At 35.5% G+C, this 16023-nt stretch overlaps 1 protein-coding gene across 13 annotated transcripts in view; it reads left to right on the top strand.

The window, feature by feature from the left end:
* The window catches only part of RALGAPA1 (Ral GTPase activating protein catalytic subunit alpha 1), a 278603-nt gene that overhangs the window by 194391 nt on the left and 68189 nt on the right, over positions 1 to 16023 (top strand). For all 13 annotated transcript variants that reach the window (XM_040476948.1, XM_040476949.1, XM_040476947.1 and 10 more), the window contains one exon: positions 14954 to 15077. In XM_040476948.1, coding sequence (XP_040332882.1) covers positions 14954 to 15077 — 124 coding nt within the window. The remainder of the gene's footprint in view (positions 1 to 14953; positions 15078 to 16023) is intronic.

The following is a 16023-nucleotide window of genomic DNA, read 5'->3' as shown; positions in this document are numbered from 1 at the left end:
ATGCCCTCAAGGTTCATCTAAATTGTCACAAATGGCAGGCTTTCTTTCTTTTTTTAATGGCTGAATTCCATTATTTAGTTGGCTCTTGAACAACACGGGTCAGGGGCACCAACTCTCCCCACTCCTGTCCTCGTGCAGTTGAATGTCTGTATAGAGCTTTGACTCCCCCAAAACTTAACTACTAATAGCCTGATGTTGACCAGAAGCTTTACTGATAGCATAAACAGTCAACTGACATATGTGTTATATGTTGTATGTGTTATATATTGTACTCTTTAAACTATAGGAAAAATGTTAACTGAGAAAATCATAAGGAAGAGAAAATATATCTATAGCACTGCACTGTATTTATTGAAAAATTTTTGTTTATAAGTGGACCCACACAGTTCAAACCCCTGTTGTTCATGGGTCAACTGTACATGTATACCACATTTTCTTAATCCATTCATCTGTTGATGGACAGGTTGTTTTTCACACATTGGCTATTATAAATAATGCTGCAGTGAACATGGGGATGCAGATATCACTTCAAGAGAGTAATTTTGTTTCCTTTGGATATATACCCAGAAGTGGGATTGCTGGATTATGGAATAGTTCTGTTTTAAATTTTTTGAAGAACCTCCATACTGTTTTCCATAATGGCTGCATCAATTTACATTCCCACCAACAGTGTACAAGGGTTGTCTCTTTTGTACATCTTTGCCAGTACTTGTTATCTCTTGTCTTTTTGATGATAGCTATTCTAACAGTTGTGAGGCGGTATCTCCCTGTGGTTTTGATTTGCAGTTCCCCAATAATTAGTGATGCTGGACACCTTTTCATGTACCTGTTGGCTATTTGAATATCCCCTTTGAAAAATATCTCTTTGAGTCCTTGGCCATTTTTCTTAGGTCCTCTTTTCTTTTTTTGCCCACTTTAATTGCATTACTTGTTTTATTACTGTTGAATTGTATGAGTTACTAATATTTTGAATACTAACCCATTATCAGATACATATATATAATTCGCAAATATTTTCTTCCATTTCGTAGGTTCCCTTTCTGTTTTGTTTATCATCTGTTCTGCTATGCAGAAGCTGTTTAGTTTGATGTAGTCCCACTTGTTTGTGTTGGTTTTGGTTTGGAGTTTTGGTTTTGTTGCTTGTGCTTTCATATCTAAAAAAAATCACTGCCAAGACCAATGTCAAAGAGCTTACCTTCTATTTTTCTTCTAGGAGTTTTATGTTAAGTCTTTGATCCATTTCATGTTAGTTTTTGTGAGTGGTATAAGGTAGGAGTCCAGTTTCATTCTTTTGCATGTGAATATCTGTTTTTCTCCATACCATTTATTGAAGAGACTATCTTTTCTCCATTGAGTATTCTTGGATCCCTTGTCAAACATTAGTTGACTATTTATGCATCGGTTTATCTCTGGGTTGTCAGTTCTGTTCCATTGATCTTTTTATTACAATACAATTTGATGACTATAGTGTTGTAATATAATTTGTAATCAGTAAGTGTGATGCCTCTAGCTTTGTTATTCTTTCTCAGAATTGCTTTGACTATGTTGGGTCTTTTGTGATTCCATATGAATTTTAGTATAGTTTTTCTGTTTCTGTGAAAAATGCCATTGGGTTGATAAGGATTACAGTGAATCAGTAGATTACTTTGGATCAAATGAACATTTTAATACTAATCCATGAACCACAGGTTATCTTTCTCTTTATTTGTTTCTTCAATATCTTTCATCAATGTCTTAAAGTTTACATTATGAAAACCTTTTATCTTGGTTAAATTTTTTCCTAAGTAAATTTTTTGGATGCTATTATAAATGAGATTTTCTTTATTTCTTTGGCAGATAATTCAGTGTTAGTATATAGAAAAATGACTGATTTTTGTACCCTACATTTTTATTGAATTTGTTTACTAGTTCTAACAGTTTTTTTATGGAATCTTCTGGATTTTCTTATAAGGTCATGTCATCTACAAAAGGAGATAATTGTATTACTTTCTTTCCAATTCAGATGCTTTCTATTTCTTTTTCTTGCTTGATTGCTCTGGCGAGGACTTCCAGTACTATATTGAGTAAGAGTGATGAGAGTGGGCACCCTGATCTGTTCCTGTTCTTAGGAAAAAATCTTTCAGTTATTCTCTGTATGATGGTACCTGTGAACTTGTCAGATAAGGCCTTAATTATGTTAAGGTGCGTTCCTACTCTGTCCAGTTTGTTGAGAGTGTTTGTCATGAATGGATATTGAATTTTGTCAAATTCTTTAGCTGCATCTATGGAGATGATTGTGTGAATTTTATCTTTTATTCTGTTAATGTGATGTATTACATCTATTGATTTGCATGTGTTGAACCATCCTGGCATCCAGAGGATGAATCTTACTTTATCATGTTGTTTGATCCTTTAATGTACTGTTGAATTCTGTTTGCTAGTATTTTGTTGAGAATTTTTGCATCTGAACTCGTGAGATGTTGGCCTGTAATATTCTTTTCTTATAGTATTCTTAACAAGCTTGGGTATCAAGGTAGTGCTCTCCTGATAAAATGAATTTGGAAGTATTCCCTCCTTTTCACTTTTGTGGAAGAGTTTGAGAAGGATTGGTATTACTTCTTTAATTATTGAGTAGAATTCACAGTGAAACCATCTGGTACAGGGCTTTTCTTTGTTGGAAGGTTTTTGATTACTGCTTCCATCTGCTTACATGTTTAGACTTTCTGTTCTTTGATAATTAAGTCTTGGTAGGTTGTACATTTCTAGGAACTTACCATTTCTTTTAGGTTGTCCAATCGTTTGGCATATAGTTGTTTATCATAATCTCTTACGATCATTTGCATTTCTGCGGTATCAGTTGTAATATCTCCTCTTTGTTTATAACATTCATTCAGGTCCTCTTTTTTGTGGTTTATTTAGCTAAAGGTTTTCCAATCTTGTTCATATTTTCAAAGAACCAGCTCTTGGTTTTGATCATTTTTTCTGTTTTCCTATTCTTTATTTCATTTATTTCTGCTCTAGTTTTTATTGTTTCCTTTCTTCTGTTAACTTTAGGCTTAGTTTATTCTTCTTTTTCTAGTTCCTTTAGGTGTAAAGTTAGGTTATTTATTTGAGATCTCTTTTCTTTTTTTTTTTTTTTTTATTTTAGAGAGAGAGAGCACAAACAGGGGAGAGGGGCAGAGGGGGAGAAAGAATCTTAAGCAGGCTCTGTGCTCAGCGCAGAACCCAGCGTGGAGCTCAGAGCTCAATCCCATGACCCTGGGATCATGACCTGCACCAAAATCAAGAGTCAGACGCTCAACTGACTGAGCCACCCAGGCGCCTCTCTTTTTTCTTGATGTATGTATATATCACTATAAACTCCCCTCTTGAAACTACTTTTGCTGCATTCTATAAATTATGGTTTGTTGTATTTCCTTTTTTGTTTGTCTCAAGATATTTTTAATTTCCCTGTTGATTTCTTTTTTGACCCATTGGTTGTTTAGGAGTGTGTCATTTAGTTTCCATGTATTTGTGAACTTTTCAGCTTTCCTCCTGTTTATTGATTTCTAGTTTAATTCCTTTGTGTTTGGAAAAGATACATGATACAAGATTTCTATCTTCTTGAATTTGTTGAGATTTGTGTTCCAGCACATGATCTGTCCTAGATCGTGTTGGCCTGTAATTTTCCATGTGCACTTGAGAAGAATGAATGTGAACTTGAGAAGAATATATATTCTGCTACTGTTGGACAGAATGTTCTATATATATCTGTTAAGTCTGTTTGGTCTGTAGTACTGTTCAAATGTACTTTCTTGCTTGATTTCCTGTCTGGATGATTTGTTCATTGTTGAGAGTGGGGTGTTAAAGTCCCCAGCTGTTACTGTATTGCTGTTTATTTCCCTTTACTGTTACTATTTGCTTTATATAGTTAGATGCTTCAGTGTTGGATGCATAAATATTTATAATTGTTTTGTCTTGACGGATTGACCCATTTATGGTAGTGACTTTTTTTTTTTTTACCGTTTTTAACACACAGTCTACAAATATAGCAACCTTTGCTTCTTTTTGTTGTTTTACCATTTGCTTAAGATATTGTTTTCCATCCCTTCATTTTCATACTCTGTGTTGTGTTGTCTGTAAAGCTAAAATGAGTCTCTTGTAAGCAGCATATCATTTGGAACTCACTTTTTTTTTTCTGATCTATTCAGCCATTCTGTCTTTTGATTGGCAAATTTAATTCGTTAACATTTAAAGTAGTTATTGAGAGGTAAAAACTTACTAATGCCATTTTTTCATTGTTTCCGTTTTGTAGATAGTTTGTTTTTTGCTTTCTCTACTGGTGTCTTCATTTGTGATCTAAAGACTTTTTAGAGTAGTATGTTTGAGTCCTTTGTCATAATTTTTTGTGTATCTACTACAGGATTTTCCTTTGTGGTTACCATGAGGCTTATATAAAATATGTTATATTTATAATGTCTTATTTGAAGCTAATTAGAACTTGATAGGTAGCATACTGAAACTTTAGATTTTTACTTCTTCCTTGCATTTTAGGTTATGTTACTACAGTTTATATATTTTTTATATTGTGTATCCAATAACAAATTATTATGTTTATGATTTTTAAACATTTTCTAACTTTTAAACTAGAGTTGTAATTAATTATGTACCATGATTACAGTGGGCTTTCTTGTCTTGATACACATAATCTACTTAATCTTTCCAAAGAAACAGTTTCTCATTTTTTATATTCTATTATGTCTTTTTTTTTTTAGAAGGGAGAGCCCTTTTTTTTTTAAATTTATTTATTTATTTTGAGAGAGAGCAAATGGGGGCCAAGAGAGAGGGAGAGAGAGAATCTCAACCAGGCTCGGCACTGTCAGCAGGATGGAGAGCCCCATGTGGGGCTCCAACTCACAAACCATGAGATCATGACCTCAGCTAAAATCAAGAGTTGGACACTTACCTGACTGAGCCCACCAGGCACCCCTATGTTCTATTTTTTAACTCATTAATTTTTGTTTATTATTTCTTAATTTGTAAGTTTTATATTGTTCTTTTTCTTCTAGAATTGAATGTTATTTGTCTTAGTTTTATTATTTTTTTATTATTTTATTTTATTTTTTTGTTCAATATATGAAATTTATTGTCAAATTGGTTTCCATACAACACCCAGTGCTCATCCCAAAAGGTGCCCTCCTCAATACCCATCACCCACCCCCCCATCAACCCTCAGTTTGTTCTCAGTTTTTAAGAAGTTTTATTATTTTTTAACAATGAAATAGTCTTAGGGTATAAAATTTTTCTGAGTATATAGCTCCTATCGATTTTTTTAGCCTCAGTTTAAACAATTTTTTTTAAATCCTTTCCCTAAACTACCCCTAACTCTTTACCTTCTCTGTAGTCATGTTTGGACCTTCGATGTGCTCTCACAGACCCCTGTAACACTTCCTTGTCATAGCATTTATCACACCATATTATTATTATTTCTTAGATATTTTTATTACTTCTTTCCAAGATAGTTATAATAACTCTCTAGGTAATCTGTGAGTTCTTGTATCCTAACTCTTCCCCATGATAATTTATCTTTGGTACTAGATGGTCAAGTCCTTGAGGGCAGGAATCATATCTCTTTTGCTGTCTTGCTCATCATGTGTTCTCAGACCTCACTGCTCTACAGAAACTATCCTTCTGAAGGTTAGTATCCTGACCATCAAGTCTAAAGTTTTCTCAGTCCTCACCAGGCCCTTTGATTTATCTGATTAACTAAATTTAGTTAATTTAATAAGCATTTTAAAAGATTTAAAAGATTACAGCAGTTAGATTTACAAAATAATTGATTACAAAGCACAGAGTTCCCACACACCCTCTTTCCTCCTTCACATAATTTTCTCTGTCTCTTGTATCCTTGTGGTAACATTTGTTAAAATTGCTAAAACAATATTGATATATTATTATTAACGGAAGTCCATAGTTTACATGAAGAGTTCATTCTCTGTGTTGTACATTGTATGCATTTTGACAAATTAGTAACACGTGTCCACCATTACAGTATCCTATATAATAGTTTCACTCCCCTAAAACCCCCCTGAGTATTATATCCCCTAATTTAATACTATTGTCTCTTCTCTAAAATGTTCTTCTCCCCTGGCTTCTGTAACACTATAATTACCTTGTTCAACTCCTAGTTTTCTATTATTCCAAGTTTGTCTTCACTGGTTCATCTTTTACCTCCTAACCCCGTAACATAGCTTTCCCTCTCATTGTGATATCTCTCATACCTTCTCAACCCCATTCTTGCCATGTACTCCTCCTATCTCTCAATTCTCAGTCATAATTTTGCATCTGCCTGTTACAGATTTTTACCTGCTTCCTCATTACCATTTCAAAGTCACCATTTCATTGCCAAATCAAATCCTCTCATAATTTTCTTGGTTATGTTTAGAAATATCGTATCAGTCACGTAAACTTGACCATTTCCTTTCCCTTGCCCTTCCTCTGTCTCTCCTTTGCTTCTCTTGTCCCCAACCCCTTGATTCATGTTCTTATTACTTTTAAGAGAGTGTTGGAAGGTGGGGGAGTGGGGTGGTAAAGTATCCCCCAAATTAACAAGGCCCTTTGGGAATGGAAAACAAAGCAGGCAACTCCACACAGTTTACACAGAATTTTGGGGGGGTAACTTACTGACACGGGGGATCAGGCAGAGGACAGTCCACAGCAGCTGCATAGTTATTCTCTGCAAAGTCCAGACCTTAGTCCACAAATTTTATAGAACGAAGAGACATGCAGTAGGGCATTGTAGTGAGATCAGAGGGTTCACAAGCCCTTAGATTGTTTGCATGCACCTGATTAACAGCTAACCTTTAATTAGACCTCGTGATACCACCTGTGCATCAGGGAAGGGAAAGACAATGTTCTCTCTAACAGATTCATGAGAGGCCAAAACAAGCCATCTCAGCCTTGGCAAGCATTTCTAAGGAATGTATATTAACCTCCAAGGGGCCCTGAACACATAGCCACAAGCAAACATGAGTAAGATAGTGAGCCAAAGATGGAGTAAGTATTGAGAGTTATAACAACTCTCTTAAGTATAGGCTCTCATCTCCTGACTTCCCCATCTAAACAGTCCTCACCACCAGAATAATATTTCTAAAGTAAAATTTTGATTTTTTTTTCCCTTAGTGTCTTTCTAGTGCGTGGACTAGACTCTTTAGTCCAGAGCTCAGTTCATACCAGCCAGTCTTGGCTGTTCATGGTTCTTTATGTTACCTTATGCTCTTCTACTTCTTGGCTCCTGCTAAACTACTACTTGTCTTACATATACCTTGACTATATGGGGGACATCTTACTTGAGAAAGCATAGGCATTTTTTTTAATACTCTATACCAAATGAATGCATGCCATTTATTAGTTTGCTTTTTTAAAAAAGAAACAACAGTTTCCTTTCTTTTTTCAATACAGTGGGTTCAAATAAATTCACTCTATGTGACATTAAAATGAATTTTGAGCTATTTCTCAAGAAACCGGTAGACAAACCTGATTACAGGCACACCTCATTTTGCTGTGCTTTAGTTTATTTCACTTCGCAGTTACAGCCATTTTTACATAGTGAAGGTTTGTGGCAACCCTGTGTCAAGCGTCTGTCAGCACCATTTTTTCCAACAGCATTTGCTCACTTTATGTCTGTCTGTCACATTTTGGTAATTCTCGTAATATTTCAAACTTTTTCATTATATTTGTTATGGTGATCCATTATCAGTGGTTATACAGCTTGCTGAAAAGCTCAGATGATGGTTAGCATTTTTAGTAATAAAGGTTTTTTTTAATTAAAGTATGTACTTTTTTAGACATAATGCTATTGCACACTTAATAAACTATGATATAGTCCAAATGTAACTTAGAAATGCACTGAGAAACAAAAAAAAATTCATTTGACTTTATTGCTACATTCACTTTATTGTAGCCTAGAACTGAACCTGCAGTATCTCTGAGGTACACTAGTACTTGTCTGATGAACTAGGGAGAAAAAATGAAAAGTTACATTATTTTTCATAAAATGTTTATTATGAGAGAAAGTAATGTGCACATGCAGGATAAGGTAAGAAGCAGAGAAGGCCGGGGGGAGGGGGAAGGGCATGGGTAGAATCCCAGGCAGGCCCTGCACTGCAGAAGCCAGTGCGGGGCTCGATCTCACAAACCATGAGATCATGACCTGGGCCAAAATCAAGAGTTGGACACTTACCCAACTGAGCCACCCAGGCACCTCAAAAAAGTTACATTGGTTATACTCATCTCCCTAGACTATTTATAGATCTTTTATTTTCTTTGACTAGATTAACTGATTCCTGTTCCTCATGGTTGAACCACTGGATTTTTTTATTTCAAATCTCAGAATTTATATTATTATTTCTATTGCAGTGTATATGTGGGGATTCAGAAGTGCTTATAACTTAGCAGACTTTGCTTTGAATTTTCCAGTAGTAAGCTCATAATACTTCGTTAGTGCTATGCGTATTCTTATTTGGTCACACAGAAGTTGCAAGTTCATTAATTTTTTTTTCTGGTACCTTATTGTTCATTTTTGTGGTATATATTAAGCTAATGTCAATATACCAAACATTTTAGCAGCAGTAGTTAGTAAGCAGAAAAATAAGAAGAAATGGTGCAAGATTAAAATTTGAGATGAAAGGGCAGCTGAGCTCTGCTTTTACAAATTGTAAGAAGGTCGCGGCACCTGGGTGACTCAGTTGTAAGTGTCCAACTTCAACTCAGGTCATCATCTCACCGTTCATGGGTTGGAGCCCTATGTTGGGCTCTCTGCTGACAGCTCAAAGTCTAGAGCCTGCTTCAGATTATGTCTCCCTGTCTCTCTGCCCCTCCCCTGCTCGTGTTCTGTTTCTCTCTCTCTCAAGAATAAATAAATGTAAAAAAAAAAATGTTTTAATAAAAAAAATTGGAAGAAGGTCATAGATAATATAAAGATGATTTCTCTTTTACTTTTGCATTGTAAAGATTTATATTCTCTTTTTTCCTACATGGCACATATCTTTCTCTCAACTTTTAGATTTTTTTAAATGTTTATTTATTTATTTTCGGGGTGGGTACAGAGAGAGAGGAAGACAGAGTACCCCAAGCAGGCTCCACACTATCAGCACAGAGCCTAACACGGGGCTTGAACTCCTGAATGGCGAGATCATGACCTGAGCCAAATCAAGAGCCAGCCGTTTAACCTACTGAGCCACCCAGACACCCCCCAACTTTTAGATTTATATAGTAGTAAGTGAACAGTTCTGAGCCTTTCCAATTTTATAAATTATGATTTATGAGTTCTAATTAATAGTTCTTTGCCTAAATAAAATGAAAATGTTTGAAATATTGCAAGAATTCCCAAACCATGACACAGACACACAAGGTAAGAACACGGAGAAGTTCCCTTTCTTCCAGGATCAGAATTTATATATAGTGGATCATGCTTCGAAGTTAAGTTCTTAACAGCTTTCTTGAGATGTATTTCTTATACCATACATTTTACTCATTTAAAGTGTACGTGTTTTTAGTGCATTCAAGGGTTGTGCAACTATCATGACAACCTAATTTTAGAATATTTTAGTCCCTTCGAAAGGAGACCCATACCCATTACCAGTAACTCCCCATTACTGCCAACCATCCCCCACCACACTCACCAGCTCTAAAAATTTTCTTTTTTTAATGTTTATTTATTTTTGAGACAGAGACAGAGCATGAGCAGGGGAGGGGCAGAAAGAGAGGGAGACACAGAATTCAAAGCAGGCTCCAGGCTCTGGGCTGTCTGCTCAGAGCCCGATGCAGGGCTTGAACCCACAGACCGTGAGATCATGACCTGAGCCAAAGTCAGATACTTAACCGACTGAGCCACCCAGGTGCTCCATACTCCTCAGGTCTAGGCAATACTAATCTACTTTCTGTTTTTTGCAGATGTGCCTATACTGGGCATATCCTACAAAAGGAGTCAAACAGTATATAGTCTTTTGTGGCAGGCTTCTTAGCACAGTGTTTTCAAAGTTATTCCATATTGCAAGTATATCTCAGCACTTGATTTTTTTTATTGCTGAATAATATTCCATTATATGAATATACTACATTTCTGTTTATTCATCAGTTGATGGACATTTGGATTGGTTTCACTTTTTAGATATTAATAATGATTCCATGAATATTCATATACACATTTTTTACATGGACACTTTATAATTTTATAAACATTTTTATAAGACTTTTACAGTTGTAGACCTTATATTAAGATCTGTGGTTCATTTTGATTGTTGTTTTTGGTGTAAGATGAGAAGTTGTGAGGTAAGAATTCAACTTCATTCTTCTGCTTGTGGATATCCATTTGCCCCAGCACTGTTTGTTGACATGACTCTTCTTTTCCCATTGAATTGTCTTGGTACTGTTGTCAAAAAGCAATTGACAGTGAATATAAAGGTTTATTTCTGGACCAAAGATTCTGTTCCATATAGACCTGTTTGTCACTTCTTATGACACTATCACGGTGCATTGATTGCTGCTGCAATGTAGCAAGTTTTTAAATTGGGATTATGAGTCCTCCAACTTTGTCTTTTTTTTTTTTTTCAAGATAGTTGTGGCCATTCCAGATCTTTTATATCTTCCTATGAATTTTAGACTGAGCTTGTCAATTTTTACAAAAACAGCAGCAGGGATTTTGATAGGGATTACATTAAGTTTGTCGATCAGTTTGAGGGTACTATCTTAACAATATTAAGTCTTTCCGTCCATGAGTGTGAAATTTTTTTTAAAGATCTTTAATTTTGTTTGACAATGTTTTGTGATTTTTCAGAGTATAAGTTTTGAACTTCTGTTTTCAGAGTATAAGTTTTATGCTTAACTTTTTTTTGAGTACTTTTGTACCTATTTACCTAAGTAATTCATTAGTTTTAGTGACATGGCTTTATAAAAGGAATTTTCTTATGTTTGTTTTCTGATTGTTCATTGTTGGTATATAGAAATACTTGATTTTTACATGTGGGTATTGTATCCTGAACCCTCCTGAACTCATTTAATAGCTCTAAAAACTTTTTAGTAGATTCCTTTCTATATACAAAATCATCTCATCTGCAAGTGGATGTAGTTTTATTTATTCCTTTGCAGTCATATTACTAATTGATTCTCTTTGTTATTGGTCTACTCAGGTGTTCTGTTTCCTCTTGAGTTGAATTTAGTAATTTGTGTCTCTAGGTATTTTTCCATTTAATCTAAGTTATCTAATTTGTTGGCATAAATTAATATTGTTGTTCATAGTTGCCCTATAATCTTTTTTATTTCTGTAACATGTATAATGATATCTCTTTAGTTTCTGATTTTAGTAATTTGATTCTTCTTGTTTTCTTGTTCAGTCTAGCTATAAGGTTCAGTTTTTTTTTATTATCTCAAAGAACCAATTTTTGGTTTTGTTGATTTTTTTCTCTGTTGTTTTTCTATTCCATTTCATTTTCTTTCCACTCTAGTTTTTATTAATTCCTTCCTCTACCTGCTTTGATTTTAGTTGCTCTTCTTCTAGTTTTTTAAGGTAGAAAGTTTAGTTATTGATGCAAGATCTTTCCATCTTTTTTTTTTAAGTTATTTATTTTGAGAGGGAGATTGAGAGAGCATGAGCAGGGGAGAGTCAGAAAGAGAGCGAGAGAGAGAATCCCAAACAGGCTCCACACTGTCAGTGCAGAGCCCCATGTGGGGCTCGAATTCACAAACCTTGATATCATGACTTGAGCCGAAATCAATCAAGAGTCAGACGCTTAACCAACTGAGCCCCACCCCGGCACCCCATCTTTTTTTAATATAAGCATTTACATCTATAAATTTACCAATGAACTCTGCTTTACCTGCATGCCATCACTTTTGGTATGTTATGTTTTCATTTTCATCATCTCTAAGTATTTTCTTATTTCCTTTGACATTTATTCTTTCAGTTATTTAGGAGTACATTGTTTCATTTCTACATGTATGTGAAATTCCCAAAGTTTTTTTTCTTTTTATCGATTTCTAATTTCATTCCATTGTGATTAGAAAATATACTTTGCATAATTTCAGTCTTTTCAAATTTATTGAGGCTTTTTAATTACCAAATGATCTGGCCTGAAGGATGTTCTTGTATTCTTGAGAAGAATGTGTTTTCTGCTAGAAGAATGTGTTTCTCCACTTTCTTGGAGTGTTCTATAGATGTCCTTTTAGGTCTAGTTGGTTTATAGTGTTGTTCAAGTCTTCTGTTTTCCTGTTGATACTCTTTTCTTTGTCTAATATTGTAAGTAGGGCATTGAAGTCTTCAACTACAATTGCAGAAGTGTCTCTTTCTGTCTCCAATTCTGTTTTGTTTCATTTATTTTGAAGCTCTGTGTGAGTACCTGTGTGTTAATTTAATATCTTCTTAGTAGGTTGACCTTTTAACATTAGGAAATGTCTCTTTATCACTAACATTTTTTGTTTTAAAGTCTAATACTAACTGTAGCCACCCCAGATTTCTTGGTTACTGTTTGCATGGTATCTTTTTCCATTTATTTTGCTTTCAACATTATTTGTGTCTTTGAATCAAAAGTGTATTGGTAGTGGTGGTTGTTTACTTGATCATTTATTTTCTAATGATGGGGCTAAACTAATCCTACAAAGTCTATTTCCCCACAGTGTGCAGCCTCAGATCTCCCTGCTCAAAAAAATTTTTTAAGTTTTTTATCTTTTAGCAGGGCTACCATGGGTTCTCCCTGGGCTGACATAATCTAGTATTTAAGTTTCTACTTTGAACCCCTTCACCAGTTAGTTTTTTGTTGTTTATTGTGGATGTGTGTGGCTTAGAGGTTGCTGTCATAGTCAGAGTGTTTATATTTTTAATCCCATGTTCACCCAGAGACTAGTACCTTGGAGGTTTGCTCTCTGGTTGCTCCAAAGAGAGTACGGCCTTGGATATGCACAGTCGTTGACTGGATGTTGTTTTTAAGTTGTGGCTTCCTAGGAGTTGACCCTGAGTTTAAGTAGAGTACTATGAGGCTTAACTTTGTGTTGGTAAGTCTGTGTGGGTTGGGGAATGCTTTCCTATCTGTCCTGCATCTTACTCTGATTGCTCTTGTGTGGGTTCCATTTAGTACATGTACACAGGTTTCTTGACCCCTAGACTTGACTGTGTTCTCAAGAGGGTTCTTCTTGGCTGTCTCTTTCTACTTCTCTTTCTCTCTTGGCTACTGTGCTCTTTTACTTGTGTCGGGAGGTGCTACTTCTCTTAATTGCTTTTTTCCACCGTGCTTTTTCTTGTTTTTGACAATACCCATAGGCATGGAGTTTTGTTTCAAAATAAAATCATTCCCCTCAGGCAGAGCTGCTACTAAGCTCTTTGTCCATATGATCTGCCCTTCACCCTGATCAGAACACATGTAGTGGCAGTACTCTGCCACTGTATTATACCTGAGCTGGGGTCAAGGACCAACTTTTCCTAGAGTAATACCCTACCTCTATAAGTGGACACTTGGGGAGGGATTGGCAGTTCTTCATCTTCCTACCTTTCTTTCCCCTATCAGTGTGAAACCTTTATCCCACTGATAAGCTAGGGTGGGGAAAATTGGAACAGACTCAGCCTTTTGCACCTAGAATTTCTGTTGTAAGAGGGGCCATAGCTGCCTGGAATAGTTTATGCAGCATGGAACTGGGCAGAAGAGAAACACAGCCAGCAGACTGCTGCTCCCAGGGTGAGACCATATTTCCAGTCTGGGACCTGGCGGGGATGAGGAACCCTTATCTTGGCCTAAGTACAATGCCCAGGGTAAAGATGTAATATGGAAGTAAAGGGGTAGCATAAGGGAGCAGTCATGGCTCAGATGCCAAAGATTCACTCTGTTTTTACCAGATTTGGTAGATTTTCTTAAATGTATGTTTTGCCATTTGCTATATGCCCTTAAGACAATATTAAGAGACTTTAAGTGATTTTTAAAAAATCATCCTCATCACTGAGATTATTATTTTGACTGGGAAAGGGTCCACTGAGATTCTTACTCTATAATTCTGGAAGTTGTCCCCCTCCCCCCCCAAAATTATATTTTATTCCTTGGGTTAGATTATCCCGCCAGTACACTAAATACACCGAAAATCGCCTAAGTGTTCACCACATAAAGTGAAATATTGCTATCAGTGAAAGCAGCTAAAATATCTTCGTTCCTGATTTTAAGTTGCTGATGTTGAAACCCACATTCATGACCTTATAGCTCCTTCAAAATGTGTAGGAAAATATAGTTGTCTGACTAACCTTTCTTAGGTTTGTTTGCTTCCTTTTTAATTCCTACATACTATAGTAGTGAAAACATTACCTCTGATCATAAAGTTCATTAGTCCATGCGTTGTTAAATCACCCTAGACCAAATGTAGTATGCCCTAGTTAACTTGGAAGGCCAAATGTCACTCAAGAAATTTGTTTTTATGAGCAGTTTTAATTTGAGGGAGACCTTAAAAAAATGTCCAAGACCTTGTCAGTTATTCCATATGGTTCTATAATATTTGTGTATAAATTTCTTATTTTGTACTTTGAAGAAATGGATCATTTCTCACTCATATTTCTACTGCTATACTTAGTTTTATTTCTAAAACACATCCATTTAACTGTGGGATTCATCTACATTGTACAATAGATAATTCTTTAGGTGCTTCATGCATTCACACATGTCTTTCCTGATACTCTTTTCTCCTCTTCATTTGTCACATCTCACTTGCCTTCACCAAACTCTTTCCTTTAAGTGTCTCTCTGTTTCTCCAGTCGGAAGTAATCATACCTTTCTTTTATTCCACTGGCAAGTTTATAACTTTCCTAATTTTTTACTTACAATTACATATCTTCCTCTGTAGGTTATAAGATTTAATTCATTTTCCTCTTTTTATTGCCACATACTTTGTACATTGAACTTAATTATTGCATGAGTGAATAGATAAATTAATGATTAAATGAATGGTATAATCTTTTATTTTACAGTCGAGAGACTCACAAGATCGCAGTGTTTTATGTTGCTGAAGGACAAGAAGACAAACATTCCATTCTCACCAATATAGGTGGAAGTCAAGCATATGAAGATTTTGTAGCCGGTCTTGGTTGGGAGGTATTGTTTTTATTTCTTTTTTTTTTTTTTTATGTTTGTTTATTTTTGAGAAAGATCGCAAGTGGGGGAGGGACAGAGAGAGAGAGAGAGAGAGAGAGAGAGAGAGAGAGAATCCCAAACAGTTTCCGCACTATCAGCGCAAAGCCCAACACAGTGTTCAAACTCAGGAACCATGAGGTCACAACCAGAGCTGAAATCCAGAGTTGGACACTGAACCGACTGAGCCTCCTAAGCACCCCGATTGGGAGGTATTGTTTTTAAATTATACCAAATATCATCGTATTTGTATTTGGAAGCAGTGGTTTTCTTTTGCTTTCTAGCTTATTTTAGAATTATTTTAGGAGACTCAACAACTTAACGATGGTTTGTTATTGTTTCTGCTTTATTTCCCATCTGCAAAGACAGAAGCAGTTCAGACCTTGAAAGGAAGGTTGTTGGTTTTTTTAATGAGTCAGTATATTGTTAGAGAGCACTGAAGTCATAGGTTTAGGAGAGCTGGATTTTCCTCACAGCTGTGACCACTAGACAAGTGATCTTCAAACTAAGATATGAATATCTTTAATGCTGTACCAAGGATTTTAGGTTAGTTCTAGTTCCTAGGAATTTCTAGTTCCTCAACTTAACTGAAATTAATGCCTGAAAACCTTTCTGCAGTCACTTGCCTCACCTTTTCAGTTCTTCAACTTTTTAAAAGAAAGGCATACCACACACTCATTTGAGTCCTACATTGCCCCAAAATGTTTGATGCCAAAAAAAAAGTTCATTCAAGAAGGCATGTTCTGAGAGAGTCTCTGACAGCAAATCAACAAATGTTGAAAGGCACTGCACTTCATGTTATCCTGGCAACCTGCTCATGTCAAGGTTCCTGTACCAAATCTGTCTATCTTAGAATTGTTAACTCAGAAGGGAGGTATTTGTCATAGAAATTTGGATTAATATGTTTACC

The sequence above is a fragment of the Herpailurus yagouaroundi genome, unplaced genomic scaffold, assembly GCF_014898765.1.
Source record: "Herpailurus yagouaroundi ecotype Mexico unplaced genomic scaffold, PumYag 141, whole genome shotgun sequence".
Classification (NCBI taxonomy): Eukaryota; Metazoa; Chordata; class Mammalia; order Carnivora; family Felidae; genus Herpailurus; species Herpailurus yagouaroundi.
Note: the sequence above shows the minus strand (reverse complement) of the source record. Positions and strands in the feature narration are given on the sequence as shown.